This window comes from Helicoverpa zea, chromosome 2 (assembly GCF_022581195.2).
Source record: "Helicoverpa zea isolate HzStark_Cry1AcR chromosome 2, ilHelZeax1.1, whole genome shotgun sequence".
Classification (NCBI taxonomy): domain Eukaryota; kingdom Metazoa; phylum Arthropoda; class Insecta; order Lepidoptera; family Noctuidae; genus Helicoverpa; species Helicoverpa zea.
The window spans coordinates 10,867,230-10,883,598 of NC_061453.1; the positions used below are offsets into that span (position 1 = coordinate 10,867,230).

The following is a 16,369-nucleotide window of genomic DNA, read 5'->3' on the forward strand; positions in this document are numbered from 1 at the left end:
AAACGTTATCAGCTGATAAATTTCGTTCGGAAAACTTTTCTGTTCGATAAAGACGTGTAAACAAGACTACGGTCGAATGGTCTATCATCTTACGTGTTGTATGTGTTGTATAAATCAATATAAACCATGGAAATACTTATAATTTGTTTTTTTTTTGGTTATCATTAATTATATTAATTTACAGTAGTATTTGATGAGCAGTCGGCTCGTGTTAAGTTATAATTAAATTCGTGACGTTTACTTGACGAATTGGTTGACGTCAAAACTCCGTCAAAAGAATGACGTATTGTTGATTGGTGAATGGATCATGAATGGATGAATTCCAGAGGGCATTTATTTAAAAATTTAAATTTATTGCCTTTACAACATCAGTATTGTAAAATCGCCTTTTGCCTCCGAAAATTTTGAGTGAAAGTTGTTTTTATTTTGATCAGGCTTTAAGTTGACAGAAACACAACAGAAGGACATTGCGAGCAAGCCTAAACATAATTGCAGTGGCTTTAGATGTGCTGATCTCAGATTATTAAACTCAAAATTTTATGATTGTAATGATCGTAAAACTTGGCGCGAAGGACTGATGCTGGCGGGCCCGCCGGTGAGAGATGAGTGTACAGAATAAAGTGCGAAGCCGCCGTCTCATCAGTCGGCACGCGGCACGTGAGCACATTGCACGGCCGCTCTCCGCCGTCAAGGGCAAAGTTACGCGAACACTATTCCCAACATTTATTACATAAAGTTGTGTCAGAATGCTGGCGTGGATTCAAGTGACGCTCATATTGTGCGCCTTCGGGCTGCTGCGGGAGATCAGACCGTCGGAGCCATTCGTTTCGGAGTTCCTCCTCGGCGAGTGGAGGAACATAACGGAAGAACAGCTGAACAGAGATGTGTATCCAATTGGGACTTACTCGTACCTGGGCCTGCTTGTTGTTGTGTTCCTGATAACTGATTTTCTAAGATTCAAGCCTGTTATCATCTTATCTGGTGAGTATTGTTTATGTGATAATATGACCCACATGCTGGTAAGTGCGAAGCTAGTGTAACATGCCTGACCTATTCATGATAGATGGTATTAATGTAGTGTATGTCTTAATCTGGTCTATGTAAAACTCATAAATTAACATAATGTAACCTTGATAGGTGCAATATATTACAAAGCATATCCTTTTCTAGACATTTGAGTAATAATCTTTGCATAATTAAGATATCAATACAATCAATGAAGCCTTATCAATGGAATTAATTGTGAATGCACTTTGATTAGTTGATATCGCAGCGTGTCCTTTCATTCTTATGTTATCAAATGAAAAGTATTGTACTTATCAAATAATTATAATGCCAACCATATAAAACAATTTTTCCTTTAAATTGTATCGCAGGTCCAAAAAAACTACTAACATGAATAATTATGCTCAGTAGATAGCTACTAAGCATATATTTTTAAAAGGGTTGATGAACTATGAATGTAGATTAAAACAACCAATCCATCTGCTAAATCTGATTAGCTGCACATAATTTTCTAGCTTCGAACAGCACCTTCACCCACATCCTGTGGGAATCTAAAAATAAAAAGTATCTCAAATAAAAAGTAGTAGTATAACCCTCCCCGATAATTAGGCTACCTAACACTGAAAGAAGTTTTCAAATCGCATCTGTAGTTACTGAGATTAGCTTGTACAAACAAACAAACTCTTTGACTTTATACTATTGGTATAGATGTAAAATTTAGAAAAACAATGTATGAATTGGTCATTATACTCCGCAGTATATGAGAAATATAAATAAAAGCAAACATGAAACAAAAGCAGAATACACAAGTACTGTAAGTAAATAGAGAGACTTTTATATATGTTCATATGACAAGATAAAGACCATACAGAAAAGTAAATTTAAAAAAGATTTAACTGTTGATAAGATCTTTTGTTACTAAGATAGCACTGGCTCTTGGCTCTTTATGTAATTGGGTGTTTTTCAGAAAACTTGACCCTAGCAAAATGGGCCTGTCCCACACATTCAAACATTTTTATTTTGATTTTTTTATATGGCACGTGTGAAAGTGAGTTTTTGATTAATTTAGGTATATATTTTAATGTACAATTAAATTGATATGTAGCATAAAAAGTGGATAGTTATTTTTATATTTAAAATAAACCTGAAGAGGACGTATAAATATCGTGTGTCCCATGGCGCTCTTGGAGATTTCAAATACATCTAACTTCTAAAATATTCGTTTTTAGGTATGTTTAAGTTTTTGAACTTAGTCTCTGTATTTCTAAAAACGTATTTTTAATTTTTATGCCATAAATTTATTGTTGTTTTAAGAAATATCATTATTTTAATGTTGTCCTACGAAAATCATTGTTCCGGAAAATCCGGTTTCGTCACGGTGAATTTGATATCGTACTGAAGACAAAATCTACTAATTTGTGTTTTTTCTACCTTCTTGGCAACTTTATGATCGTATTAGGATTCCGCCATTGCCGTTTTAAAGTCAGTTAAGGCTAAAACTGTGACGACAATGTTGGCGTCATCGGCGCGCAAAATTTTTGGTCCGGATAGTGGCAGTATTTAAAAGGTTAATAAATTGTTTTTTTTAACTCTATAACACTGTATATAACATAAACAACTCATCATTATTAGATTAGTAAGGCTAAAAACAAGGTAGTTTAAATAAATATTAGTTATTTTCAATTTTAAAAGTCTCGTGAGATGAAAACGTCACCTCCTGTGCGTCACGTTACATACTACCGGAACAAAATCGTAACGATCTTGAATTGTAAAGCTTAGTGTACAATTAAATAATTTATGGGAGCGTCCTGTCCGCGCGTGTGGTAGGTATCAAACGAAAAGGCTTACATTTAATCGGTTTTGTTTATATATGTGTGTGTAAAGGTTTATATCTAAAAAAATTATGAGTTAATACTTTATTCTTTGTAATTGTGTTTTGAAAACGGCAGTGTGGACATTGCTCAAATTATTCTTATCCATCACGAAATTTTCATAATAGTCACTGTCCCATATTCTGGATGTTACAAAAATGGTTTTAAAATATATATTTTTCATTTTATAGCGTTTATTTTGGCATCATAGTATTTTGTTAGTATCTAAAATTTCTCACTAGGCTTGATTTTGGAAATTGTAGCGGATATCATTAGTAATAACAACTTTTCTAGTGAGATGTGTCCAAGAAGTGACGAAAGTGAAATTATTTAGCTGATTATTTAATAATCTTATAAAATTATGCTATCGTTTTGTTTGTTTTTAAAAGATTTTAAGTATATCTTTATGCTACCATAAGTTGATTTCGTTTTAATACTTGTTTGTTTTATTTTTAATTAATTATATTTTGTGACGTTCAGGAATACTATGCATCATACGCTGACAGAAAAACTTTAATATTTCTTAAAATCATCTTATAATTTTAATTTAAAATGCAGATTTAGCTAGTTAACAATATATTCTTTAATATTAGAGTAAATATAATAGAATTCACGAAATAAAAAAAAAATATTTCCTGTGCGTCACAGGGTATTCTTTTCTGAAAAACACCCAATTATTCTCGACTTGATAAGCAAACATACAGGGATATAAGGGATCAATGTTATCAGTCTCGAACTGATTACAAAGCTATATGATTGTTTTATCTGATGAAGCTCTTCAGCAAATTAACAAAATTATGCATAATTTCTTATGATTAGATTTCACCTATTTTTGTAATAATTAAAATCTCTTACAGGTAGTTACATTTTTCGAGAACTCATCATGGTAAAAAGTTACACACTGTACATAACATTATGAAGAGAAAAAAATATATTTTTGTTTGTTTGTTTGTAATGGATAAACTACTTTACCGATTTTATATTTTTTTCACTATTGGAAAATTACACTTTTCTCGAGTAACGTCGGTGCGTACGTAACGTAGTAGGGACGGAGAGTAGTTCCCACGGGACGCCGGTCAGACCGCGGGAAAACAGCTTGTAATAAATACATTACATAATATTTCAACCTACTTCAACTCATTATTGCATAAAAATACAGTGTTCACATGCAATATAAAAGAAAGCACGTGCGTCACACGCGTCACGGGTAGCAAGGAGTTTTAAATCGAGACAAACTTCTTGTTGTTTATTACAAAAGGTGCCAAATATAATCGTATCTTTGCACGACCCACTCAAAAAGTTGGTATGCAGCTACATCTCCTTGCATTAACATGCGAAGAATGATATTATGACAGGATTAAAAGATAGTGTTTATTTTGGCAATAAACTTGGGTTTTTTATCAGTGTTATCTTAATCTAAAACGAAAAGTCTAGACGATAGTCCTTGATAGTCGCAATATCTATCTAGTCATACCTGCATAGGTATATTACCAACCTATCTAAGCCTAGGTCTTCGCCCCACAAACCATGACCGTGCACGTTAATTGCTCAGAATAGGCTAATAAATTTCAATTTATGAATCTTAGCAAACTGCAGAACAGATTCATTGCCGTTTGTCAAATAAACCATCGCATGAACACTATCATTGTACTCAAATTAATTAGACAGAATACTGTTTATCATTGGTTAAAACAGTGCTTCTTTATAATTTTCTTGAGATTAATATTGACCGTGATCGAAATAGTGTACTTTATCAAGACAATCTTTAATAGGATCACTCGACCCCTTAAAAAAAACTTACACGTGTGGTTTTCATGACTCGGAAGCTTGATATTTTACAAACCTCATTTGTTTTTGCGATTTCGTTAATTGGTGCGCCAGTAATTTGGTCAATCAATTAACAATTAAACGTTCACAATGTTGCAACTGTGAACATGATGCGTATTCACGAACATTCCTTATTGTCCTCATTTCCTTACGCAGTAAAGAGGATCTGAGCAACCAATGCGTATTTACAAAATATTCCTCGAGCCATCTCTCTTGAATTTATCGTCGAGTCATACAACAAGCGGACTTACTTCTTAAGAAAGGTCATAATTTATTGTAAGTGCAGATTAAGAAAAAAATTCTATTACATGACGAAACATTTATCTCGAATCATAATCAGTGTATTTAATGTAAGATGCTTTCAAAATTAAACCTCCATATTATCCATACTCATGCACGGGTAACCCCTCTATGTATTATTTTTATGAACTTTCAAGTCATCATTTCAATAAAATATTAATATTAATATACGTTCTTACCAGGTCTAAGCGGTATTGCTGTATACGCCATTTTACTTTGGACAACAAGTTTAGAATGGGTGCAGGCTTCGCAGTTCTTCTATGGCCTCTACATGGCTACAGAAGTCGCCTACTATACTTATATTTATGCAAAAGTAAGTAGAATCATTCAGACTGTCCCTCTGAACATACCCAATGACCCTACCTCTTATTTATTATATTCAAGTTTTGTTGCTAACTCCGTGAGAGGTCACAAGCCGTATGCAGTGATATTTCGGACAAATATTCACGTGTTAGAAACTGGAATGTCATCTCCTAAAGAACAAAAATAAACGACACCCGCTACTCAGAATAAGATAGGAATTATTAGATAAATAAAATATGCTATCCAGTTTTATAATTTAGATAAGTTATGGTGACATTTAATATGGATACGGAAAATTACTTTACGGTGCACACTTATTGCTTTTATTAACAGAAATTCTATATATCTAGTTTCTAAACAACACCTGTAACCTCCCTAAACAAAACTTAGGTACGAGCATACTTCTCTATGCAACCATTACACCTACATGCAACAGTTTTGCTGCTATTTGCAACTGCTGTTAGTGTTCAGTCAATCTTACAATTCCCCTAATTCCTTATTATGAGGTAACATCCCCTTTAATTATTGACGTTTTCCAGGTGGACCCAGCAAAATACCCGCGAGTTTCCTCCTACACGAGAATCGCGGCACTGTCAGGCAGGTTCCTATCAGGGCTCAGCTCACAGCTACTCACGCACTTCGGCCTCATGGACTACAGGGATCTCAACTACATCACATTTACAGGTATGGAAACATCGATATTTCATAGATCTTTAAAATAGGTACATTTTACATTTGATAGGTAGGTAAATACAGCAGAGCCTTAATGCACAAGTTGTGAGCAGCAGTTCTTGGTAACTGCTTCGGAGCTAATTCAGTTTATTTCGGTTTACCTGATGATAGGTAGTCACAAAACGTGAAGTTAACTTAATATCCTGCCTACTGACGACTGACCTGTTATGACCGACCTATAAACTTTTGGAGATTTCTAAGAAAGAATAATATTTTGTTCGCAATCAACTAGTTAGCATCCATTTAATTTACAATATATCTCAGGATTGTGGGTGTAACACTATAATGTCTCAGCTCAGATCCTTGCGACGTTCTGGGCGTTCTGGCTACCACCCGTCCAGTATGGCATCTACTTCCATCGGAGGACCTCCGTTGGGAGTCCAACCCTGGATAAACAATTACATCACAACTCTAGTGGGGTAAGTTCTATCTTCTAATATACCATGACTTGGCGTTTATTACTAGGCTTATAGCAAAAATACTGTTATCAATAGTCTATTTTTAACATTTATCTGCCTCCACATAAACACTCCCATCGATAGTGTCAGATTAAGCAAACAAAATACTATTCCTACTATATCTGATGTTATAGGTGCTATTTCTAATGTTCCTAATCGCTTGAACTAGATTATCTCATATCATCTAGAATTACCCAAAAGCAAAAGATGACGTAAAAAAATAATTAATATCGAATATCTCATAATCCTTACTAATTTTACAAATACGAAAGATTTTTTTTACGGCTAAACTGTTGAACCGATTGATGAGATGAAAATTAGCATGGACAATAGAGCTACACTGAAGCCGCTGTTCTCTTAAAGCCCATCTCCACAATCCCATCACACATCCAACCACTTTATGATCTCCAACAATCATAAAGTGGTTTTATAGTCTTTGCCAACTATATTGCCCGTTCTACAAAATCGCCTGGAACATTCCAGAATCTAACGCGCTCCAACATGGTGGAAGCATCAACACTGATCGCGCGTCACGCCCGGTCAGCGTACACGCGTCCCAAAGTGTTGGCTTGGTCGGGGCTGTACGCGGTGGCTTTAGCGCTCTTCGTACAAGCGCAAACCTACATGCAGTTGCTGTGGAAGCAGATACAAGAGGAGAGCAATTCACCGGTGAGTTTTGTTAAAAAACTGTAGTATTGAGTGACCCTAGGGAAGGATCCAAGAGGTATAAAGGGGTAAACAACGTCATCATACCCCAATTGCCAACCTCACCTGCCCGTGGTGCACCCTGCTGATAAAAGGCCATTAATGGTGAAAATGAGTATGTCAGTAAGTCTGACACCAGTCTAACCAAGGGGTATTGGGTTGCCCGGGTAACTGGGTTGAGGAGATCAGGCAGGGCAGTCGCTTCTTGTAAAGCACTGGTACTCAGCTACATCCGGTTAGACTGGAAGCCGAACCCAACATAGTTGGGAAAAAGGCTCGGAGGATGATGAATGGTGAAAATGAGCTTTATACTTTTCAATTTTACTGGCATTGTACAGAGTTCCATCTCGTAAAACATATAAATAAGTGCCAAATCGCAGAAAAGGTACGTAATATTTTATCAGTTCGTTGCGGACATTGTAAAAAAAATACTAAAATGCACTATCATACGCAGGTGTCATAAAAACAAGATTAGCTATAGGTACACTAATTCGTCAAAAGTTATCAGTCACGTATTTGATAATATTGACAACGTATCAGCTGGAATTAGGCGCAATTGTGTAATTTATCAAATGATACGCAATCTGATCATAACAAATTCTTAATCTAAATCGTCATCTAGATAGGTTAATACCTACGTACTATCGATAGACGTCCTTGCAAAATTTGTTTCATCATTACCAAGTTTCGCAATAGGTAGGTGAAATTTCAAACAAGCTGTTTAAAAATCTACCTTTGAAAGCCCTCTGCGGCGCCTGTCCCTCTGTGTGTAAGACTCAAAAACTATTGTCGATCAAAAAATAACGCCGCCGCCGTTTTCGCCAATAAATTGAGTAATTTATGAGGAAGGTTTTTACACGTGCGAAGCCGGGGTAGGTCTCAAGTTTACAAATAAAACATTTACACATTGACACTATCTTAACAAAAGATTAGTACCTGTTATGATGTGCGGATTATTATATCTCGCAGACAAATAATTCTGCCTCGTCACTCGTCAATGTTTATTTTGTACAATTTACCCAGTTTGTGCAATGTGTGTAAAACGGATTAGGTGAGGAACAATGCAACGTTGAGTCAGTAAAGATACATCTTTATTGCTGTCTCCTCAAATATTGAATTCAGCATCTAGGTGTTGATTTACTACGAATTTCTATAAGCTATCCATAATATCCATTCGTTGTTTTACGATTACAGTTAGGATATCTTATATGGATCCAAAGTCAACAAATCTGATCGAAAATCAACGGATAGTTAGCTTTTAGAAACCCACCGTAACTTGGCAAAATAAAATTATTCCGTTTAATTTTGATAGTAAACAGATATATAGACGTTATGAAGTCGCTCTTCTATATATCACGGCATTTATGAACAGTTACCTAGCTACTAAATAATAAGAACCTAGTGAACATTTTGCACAATTTATAGTACTCAATGAAGGCTACTTTTGGAACCCAAAACACGGTCAATAGCCTATTATGATGTGAGATAATTTATACCAGAAAATATACGTGACTGGCCTTGGTGTCAAATTGGCGAACGCGGTGCCGCACAAGATAAGAGTAGGTACAGAACAAGTATCAATCAAATCTCTGTCGTAGGTATATGGTAAACAAATCATAATCTTAATTGTAAGTTCATAATTAAATAATTTTGATAATGACATACATAACTAGTGATGCATGAGATTCGGTTTTTGCAACGTCATTGTCGATACCAACACAAGGTTGAAGCAGAGTTTGTTTCAGAAATAAATGAGCCTGTGTTTAGGACTCCGGGTTGCCCTATATCTGACATACCTAATGATGAAGCGTGGTGATTCATAATAATGCCTGCCTGCCTAAGCTTTCTGCTAGTGTTAAAAAAAGCCAATACCTACCTACGTTTCTTTTAACGCAGGTAGCATACAACGGTGCAGTAGAAGCAGCACAAACGCTCCTAGGCGCGGGCGGTGCTTTCGCCGCGTCGATCCTAGCGTCGTCAGGCATTCCCGCGCCCGTGGCCGCCGTGCAAGGAGTCGCTGTCTTCATAGCAACCTTCTTCGGCAACGTCTTCGTGTCCTACGCAGGGTACATCGTGATGGGCATGCTGTTTCACTACACTATTACGCTGGCCAGGTATGTATTGAAATATAAAGAGTATAAATGAAGGACAGTAGGGACTAAATTGCCTTAATATTTTTTTGTCCTCGTAAAAAAATTTAGTATCAGATATTTTTTTTATCGGCACTTATTATGCAACTACATCTATAAGCACAGGATAATAACAACCAATTGAAAATGTTATTTTAAGAATGCCACAGATTAACTTCGGTCCTACTAATTCTTTTAGGTACAGTAGAGTTACTATAGGCTATAGCTACACAGGTACTCGAAGTAATGAAGTAAAAAATGTAATTTTGTTTTCAGTGCAAAAATAGCGGGTCAGCTAAGCGACGAGAGTTGCTTCGGACTGATATTCGGTATCAACACGCTGGTCGGGACGGGTCTGCAGTCCATTCTAACCCTAGTGCTCATACAAACATTGAAGCTGCCGATAGCTTCACAGTACTTCGCGATCAGTGGCCTTTACTTACTGCTGGCTTCTGTGTGGCTACTCGGCTGGATGATCAACATGTGCCGCCAGAAACAAACTATTAATGTTAACAACCAGTATTGATCATTATAAGGATATTAGAACTTCTTGTGATGAGGTAGGTAGCTATAAAAGGAACCAATTTTTTTTTTATGATTTGGACATGAATTTTGTATGTAACATAGTTGAGTAGCTATGAGAAGGAAAGCTAGGCTTGGTACATAATATTCTTGATATTTTTTTTATACCCTAGATTTTAATATCTATGGTATGGCATTGTTAACTTAATTGTATTATAAATAGTTTAGTATGTAACTATAACTTGATAGGATGGTACTGGTAGTCCATCAATATGAAAAGGATCAGAAGTAATAATTGTTAGTGAATTAGACTTATATAGAAATAACAAAGGCTGTGAGTTGTGTGTTTACAAGAATTTATGTTTATGCTTTCTTAGAAAAAAAATTGATTGGACATACATTTTGAAACGAGTATGTACTGTTATTTATAAGGTAGGTTGCCTTGAGAACTGGTTTCACAAGTTTTACTCAACAGGTATTATCTGAATTCGGAAACTCTTTTCAGTCTTTAATGTTATTTGTTAAATACTTTAAAATAAGTTACTAATTTTATAAATTTAATGTAATTAGGATTTGGTGTGGAAGAATTTGGACAGAGGTCTAACCAAGACCTGCACGAAAATAATGAGCTTTTATGGTATATAGAATGAAAAGTGGCATTGTACTGTATCAATTGCAATAGTAACTAGAACAGCAAGTTATCTTAGGACCAATCTGTGAAATTGTTTATTAAAATGTTATTTATATTAAAAACTTGATTTTATTTGTTAGCACTGAATAAGAAGAGGGTGAACATGTTTACTTGGGATATCTTTTTGATGTTGGGTTTAGCGAATTGAAGAATCAACAATCACATAATTTAATAACTTTATTCTATTATTTACATTAATTTTGGCATATTTGTATGTCAAAAATAATATTGATATGTGGACGAATAAAGTGGAATGTATACAGCACACTTCAATAATTACAAGTAGGGGAATACTGTGACAATAAGTACTCAGCACAGTTAATATGTTACATATACTTCGGCTCACAACCTTATAACATTAATAAATACATTTTCTCAAACCAATATAAACTGATGGCATATATAATTACTATGTACAATTTTCACACACCTTAGAGCTACCTATGTTACGCGTACTGCATCGCTGTCGGCCTGGTTTTTAGGTACACGTATACGCAAATTAACAGAAAAATTACCGCGAAAGTAGGCAAAACAACTGTATGAATTTGTTGTCGCATTTTGGCAAACTCTTGTTTCCGCTCTCGCTTTTGTCTAGCTGTTTCTTTAACTGCTCCCTTTAGTTTCCGCATGATTATGCTGAAAAATAAACATCACATAGAATGTAGTAGAACTTTGCCACGTCCAATTTATAATAAGACTTAAGTTCTTATCGCACATAGGTTCTACATTACAACATATCATCTAAAAGTGAAACATGGTATGTAACATTCACTCGATACCTTTCAATGCCGACAATAGAGTGTTTGTTTCAATATTTGAATTTATTTTCATAAATAAGTTGTGGATAATTTTGCCGAAAAATACAACACGTCACGTCACAACGCCAAATGTCAGAATGACAACAGATAATCAGTCTGATGACAACTGACTTTTCAGATATAGATAATATAGATCCACAGATACAGATGGATCCATTTATACAACACAAAAGAAGATGGATCAAAATTGCCCCACGTCCTATAACAATGTGACGTATCTCAAAAAAAAGATAAAAATGTTTAAAAAAATATGGCATACTCTCTAGTTCTTTTTTTTTACACCTTCATACGAAAAAAATGCTTTAAAAATTGTTCAGGCCCTGTTATGAAAACATCGTTCATAGGACTATTTTATTAAATTGTTTTTTTGTTTGATAGGGTATACCTCACAGGTGGTCCCATAATCATCAGGTCAGGATCTGATGATGGAAACCCTGAGAAATTCAGGGCAACTTTTGAAAGTTGTAGCCATGCGCAGGATAAAAACTTGACTATAAGGTGTATGTCTTATAACACTATGCAACAGTGAAGATTTGGAGCTGACCTGATGATGGAGACGAAAGAAGGTCGAGGGAACTCGACAACTGAATAAGTAAACTACCTCGTGTTTGGGCTTATATTATTTGTATTGAATAGACCTTTGCAACAGTGAAGGTTTACAGCTGACTTGATGATGGAGACCAGAGAAGGGCGAGGGAACTCGACAACTGAATATGTAAACTTTTTGATAAAATTATTCCATTTTAACCGACTTCCCAAAAAGGAGGAGGTTACACATACACATCCATTACTCAGAGGTTTATATACCGATTTACGTGATTCTTTTTTTGTTCGACTCGGAATAGCTGCCAGTTGGTCCCATAATCATCAGGTCAGGATCTGATGATGGAAACCCTGAGAAATCGAGGGCAACCTTCAAAAGTTGTAGGCATACATAGGATAAAAACTTGACACTCAGGTGTACGCCTAAAAGCACTATTCAACTGTGAAGATTTGGAGCTGACCTGATGATGGAGACCAGGGAGGGTCGAGGGAACTCGACAACTGAATATGTAAACTACCTCGTGTTTGGGCTTAAATTATTCGTATTGACAAGACCTATGCAACAGTGAAGGTTTGGAGCTGACCTGATGATGGAGACCAGAGAAAGTCGAGGGAACGCGACAACTGAATATGTAAAATACCTCGTTTGGACTTATATTCTTTGTATTGATGAGAACTTCCCACTTGTATGGATAGTGACAACTATTCGTATCACTGAAAAGCTTTAAATAAATAACCTTTTTACAAAAAAATTAAACCGACTTCCCAAAACACTAAAAAGCAAAAAAAAAACTAATTTTAGGTGCATCGGCCTAGAAGTCGGTGGCAAAATTAACTTAGTAACATCCATTAGACACCGACTTCTAGGCTTTTCAATTTGCAAAATATGATTTTTGTTAATTTATATAATTTTCATCTATAGTCGATAAGGTAAGAAAATTAATTAAAATTTTCTAGAATTTTTCTCTACAGTCGATAAGGCAGGACTCGATGTTAATTTTTGTTTCCAATCATTATCTTTAGCCGTTACCTCTAATATTGACAAATTTTTGTATACTAAAGAGAATTTTAATTCTACAAAACAAATAATAGTTTTAAAACAAACTAAAAAGTAGAAAATAAATAATAGTTAAAAAAAACTAAAAAACACGCTTTTTATAGAAAAACGAACTAAAAAATAGAGAATAAATTTTAATGAATTTAAATTAAGAAAACAGTGTTAAAAAGGACATCATTCATTTCGTACCTAAAACTGAAAGTGCCGGCCAGAGTAAAAAAATAGTAGATTCTCGTAGAGAATAATGCCCTGAAGATTTTTTACTATTACAAGAATCGTCTAATTAACCCCCCGGATGCTATTGAACTTTGAAAATACAAAAAAAATCCCATATTGTTTGAACATCACTACGGCCCCAAACTGGAGGAGTCAGGCGCTGCTTCTGCAACTCCTGCCCAACCTGAGGGGCCCAAACGTTTTTTTTTTTTTGTTGGGAAATCATCAAATGACCCCTCCCGCTGTTGGTTAGCAGCGTGAGGGAGTGTCAGACTCTTACTGACTAAAACCCAGCATGTTCCTTCTTAAGCCCTTTACATACCAGGGCCGCGGTAACTCTTTCGAACAATCCCCGGCAGGCATTGGCCCTGGTGGGCACCGCTGGGGTTTTGCTGACGCCAGAGTAACAATATCGCAGATTCTCGACGAGAATAATACCCTGAAGATTATTTACTATTAGGTTTAAGGAAAGTCTTCGGTTAACCCTAGACTGCTATTCGAGTTTAAAGTATGAGTACCGTGAATAAAAAATCTATACTGGAATGTTACGAGAAATAACGTCTATAGTATTTTTTGAACTGACCGTCTAGGATTATCCCCCTACCGCCGCCTGCTACACCGAAGAGACTTACTGATTGAAACCCATTATGTTCCTTCTAATTGTGAATCAGGGCCGCGGAAACTTTTTACGGGAAATACTGTCGACGTTATTTCCCGTAACATTCACTTCGATTCGATTACTAGAATTACATCAATTGCTTAAATCAGTAAGAGCTTCATCGGTGAAGCAGAGGGGCGGCGGGGGGGGGGGGGGTAATCGCAGAATTTCGGTCAGTTGAAAAAATACTGTCGACGTTATTTCCCGTAACATTCACTTCGATTCGATTACTAGAAATACTTCAATTTAGAATTATTCACGGCACTCACACTTCAACCTCAAATAGCAGTCTGGGGGTTAAATGAAGACGTTCCTTATAATAGTAAAAAATCTTCAGGATATTATTCTCGTCGAGAATCTGCGATATTTTGACTCTGGCGTCAGCAAAACCCCAGCGGGTCCCTCCAGGGCCAAGGCCTGCCGGGGGTGCGAGCGGTGCGGCCCTTGGATATAAAGGGCTTAAGAAGGAACATGATGGGTTTTAGTCAGTAAGAGTCTGATACTCCCTCACGCTGCTAACCTACAGCGGGAGGGGTTCATTTGATGATTTCCCATTAAAGAAAAAAAGGAAAGCGTTTTTGCCCTGGCCAGGAGTTACTTGAAGGCAGCGCCTGCCTCCTCCAGTTTAGGGCCGTAATGTGCTGTTCAAATATTGTGGGATTTTTTTGTATTTTCAAAGTCCAATAGCATCCGGGGGGTTAACTGTAGACGATTCTTGTGATAGTAAAAAAATCTTCAGGGCATTATTCTCTACGAGAATCTACTATTTTTTACTCTGGCCGGCACTTTTATTTTTGGGTACAAAATGTTCGAGACTTGAATGATCTCCTTTCAATGAATATAAATTAATAATAGTGTGAATACAAAAAAAAATATTAAAAAAAAGCGTGGGGTGCTTTTTAAGATATTATCGAAATGAAAATCACTGTACTCATATCTGTCAATAAAAAAACTATTGACACCATGCACCCCACGCTTTTTTTTTTAATATTTTTTTTTTGTATTCACACTTATTAATTTATATTCATTGAAATTTTTAACACTGTTTTCTTAATTTAAATTCATTAAAAGAAGATGGATCAAAATTGCCCCACGTCCTATAACAATGTGACGTATCTCAAAAAAAAGATAAAAATCTTTAAAAAAATATGGCATACTCTCTAATTTATTTTTTTTACACCTTCATATGAAAAAAATGCTTTAAAAATTGTTCAGGCGCCGTTATGAAAACATCGTTCATAGGACTATTTATGGACTATTTTACTAAATTATTTTTTTGTTTGATAGGGTATACCTCACAGGTGGTCCCATAATCGTCAGGTCAGGATCTGATGATGGAAACCCTGAGAAATCCAGGGCAACTTTTGAAAGTTGTAGCCATGCGCAGGATAAAAACTTGACTATAAGGTGTATGTCTTATAACACTATGCAACCGTATAGATTTGGAGCTGACCTGATGATGGAGACGAAAGAAGGTCGAGGGAACTCGACAACCGAATATGTAAACTACCTCCTGTTTGTGCTTATATTGTTTGTATTGAATAGACCTTTGCAACAGTGAAGGTTTGAAGCTGATTTGATGATGGAGTTACTTAACTCTCCCACTCCCCCTTCATATCTAACTCCTCATTTTCAATACCGCTGCTCTGGTCATTCTAAAAATCTCCGCTCTTCTCACAACCTTCTTCTTCACTGTCCTTCCCATACTTCTGACGCTATCCACTCTTCTTTTCATATTCAGTCTATCCTTTTGTGGAATGAGCTGCCCTTGGAAATCAGGAAGTCCACCAGCAAGCAGTCATTTAAAAGTGCCGTACGGAAGTTTTTATTTAAAAAATTGCTAGAAGAATCTTCATCATGATAATCATTGGTATATTATATATGTATATATACCTATATATATATATATATATATATGTATGTATATATAATATAATTATATTTTTTTTATTATTTGTATGTTAAATATGTATAAGTATGTGTATTTAGTATCCAATTTTGTTATTCTTTATTTGTCCTAGACCATGTCTTTTTAAGTAATTAATGCACCTGCCATGTTATCTCTGCATCACCCTAAGGTTGACTAGTGAGAATGCCTATGGCATTAAGTCCGCCTTTGTAATTTTAGGATTGCATAAAGTTAAATAAATAAATAAATAAATAAATAAATAAGGGCGAGGGAACTTGACAGCTGAATATGTGAACTACCTCGTGTTTGCGCTTATATTATTCGTATTGATGAGAACTTTCCACTTATGCGGATAGTGACAATTGTGCTTGTCACTGAAAATCCAAAAAAAAACTTTTTACAATAAAATAAAACCGACTCCCAAAATCACTGAAAAGTAAAAAAAAAACTATTCTTAGGAGCATCGGCCTAGAAGTCGGTGGGAAAATAAACTTAGGTACGTCCATTAGACACCGACTTCTGAGGTAGTTCACATATTTTATTGTCAAGTTCCCTCGACCTTCTCTGGTCTCCATCATCGGGTCAGCTCCAAACCTTCACTGTTGCAAAGGTCTATTCAATACAA

General features: G+C 35.7%; 2 protein-coding genes across 2 annotated transcripts; one reads left to right on the forward strand and one right to left on the reverse strand.

The window, feature by feature from the left end:
* Positions 1 to 299: 299 nt before the first annotated feature.
* LOC124641859 (thiamine transporter 2-like) lies at positions 300 to 10,605 on the forward strand. The gene is made up of 7 exons (XM_047180110.1): positions 300 to 981; positions 5,186 to 5,316; positions 5,846 to 5,990; positions 6,333 to 6,457; positions 6,980 to 7,165; positions 9,098 to 9,315; positions 9,607 to 10,605. Exons 1-7 carry the CDS (start codon positions 747 to 749, stop codon positions 9,854 to 9,856), a joined length of 1,290 nt encoding a protein of 429 aa, XP_047036066.1. The 5' UTR covers positions 300 to 746; the 3' UTR covers positions 9,857 to 10,605.
* A 102-nt stretch (positions 10,606 to 10,707) lies between these two features.
* LOC124641870 (single-pass membrane and coiled-coil domain-containing protein 4) lies at positions 10,708 to 11,179 on the reverse strand. The gene has a single exon (XM_047180123.1). It carries the CDS (start codon positions 11,170 to 11,172, stop codon positions 10,990 to 10,992), a length of 183 nt encoding a protein of 60 aa, XP_047036079.1. The 5' UTR covers positions 11,173 to 11,179; the 3' UTR covers positions 10,708 to 10,989.
* Positions 11,180 to 16,369: the final 5,190 nt, after the last annotated feature.

What these genes read in the sequence shown, in the direction of transcription:
- LOC124641859 (XM_047180110.1), top strand. Translation starts at nt 747, where the DNA reads ATGCTGGCGTGGATTCAAGTGACGCTCATATTGTGCGCCTTCGGGCTG. An exon ending in GCCTGTTATCATCTTATCTG is followed by an intron (nt 982 to 5,185) that starts GTGAGTATTGTT and finishes CGTTCTTACCAG; the next exon opens with GTCTAAGCGGTATTGCTGTA. An exon ending in ATACTTATATTTATGCAAAA is followed by an intron (nt 5,317 to 5,845) that starts GTAAGTAGAATC and finishes GACGTTTTCCAG; the next exon opens with GTGGACCCAGCAAAATACCC.
- LOC124641870 (XM_047180123.1), bottom strand. Translation starts at nt 11,172, where the DNA reads ATGCGGAAACTAAAGGGAGCAGTTAAAGAAACAGCTAGACAAAAGCGA.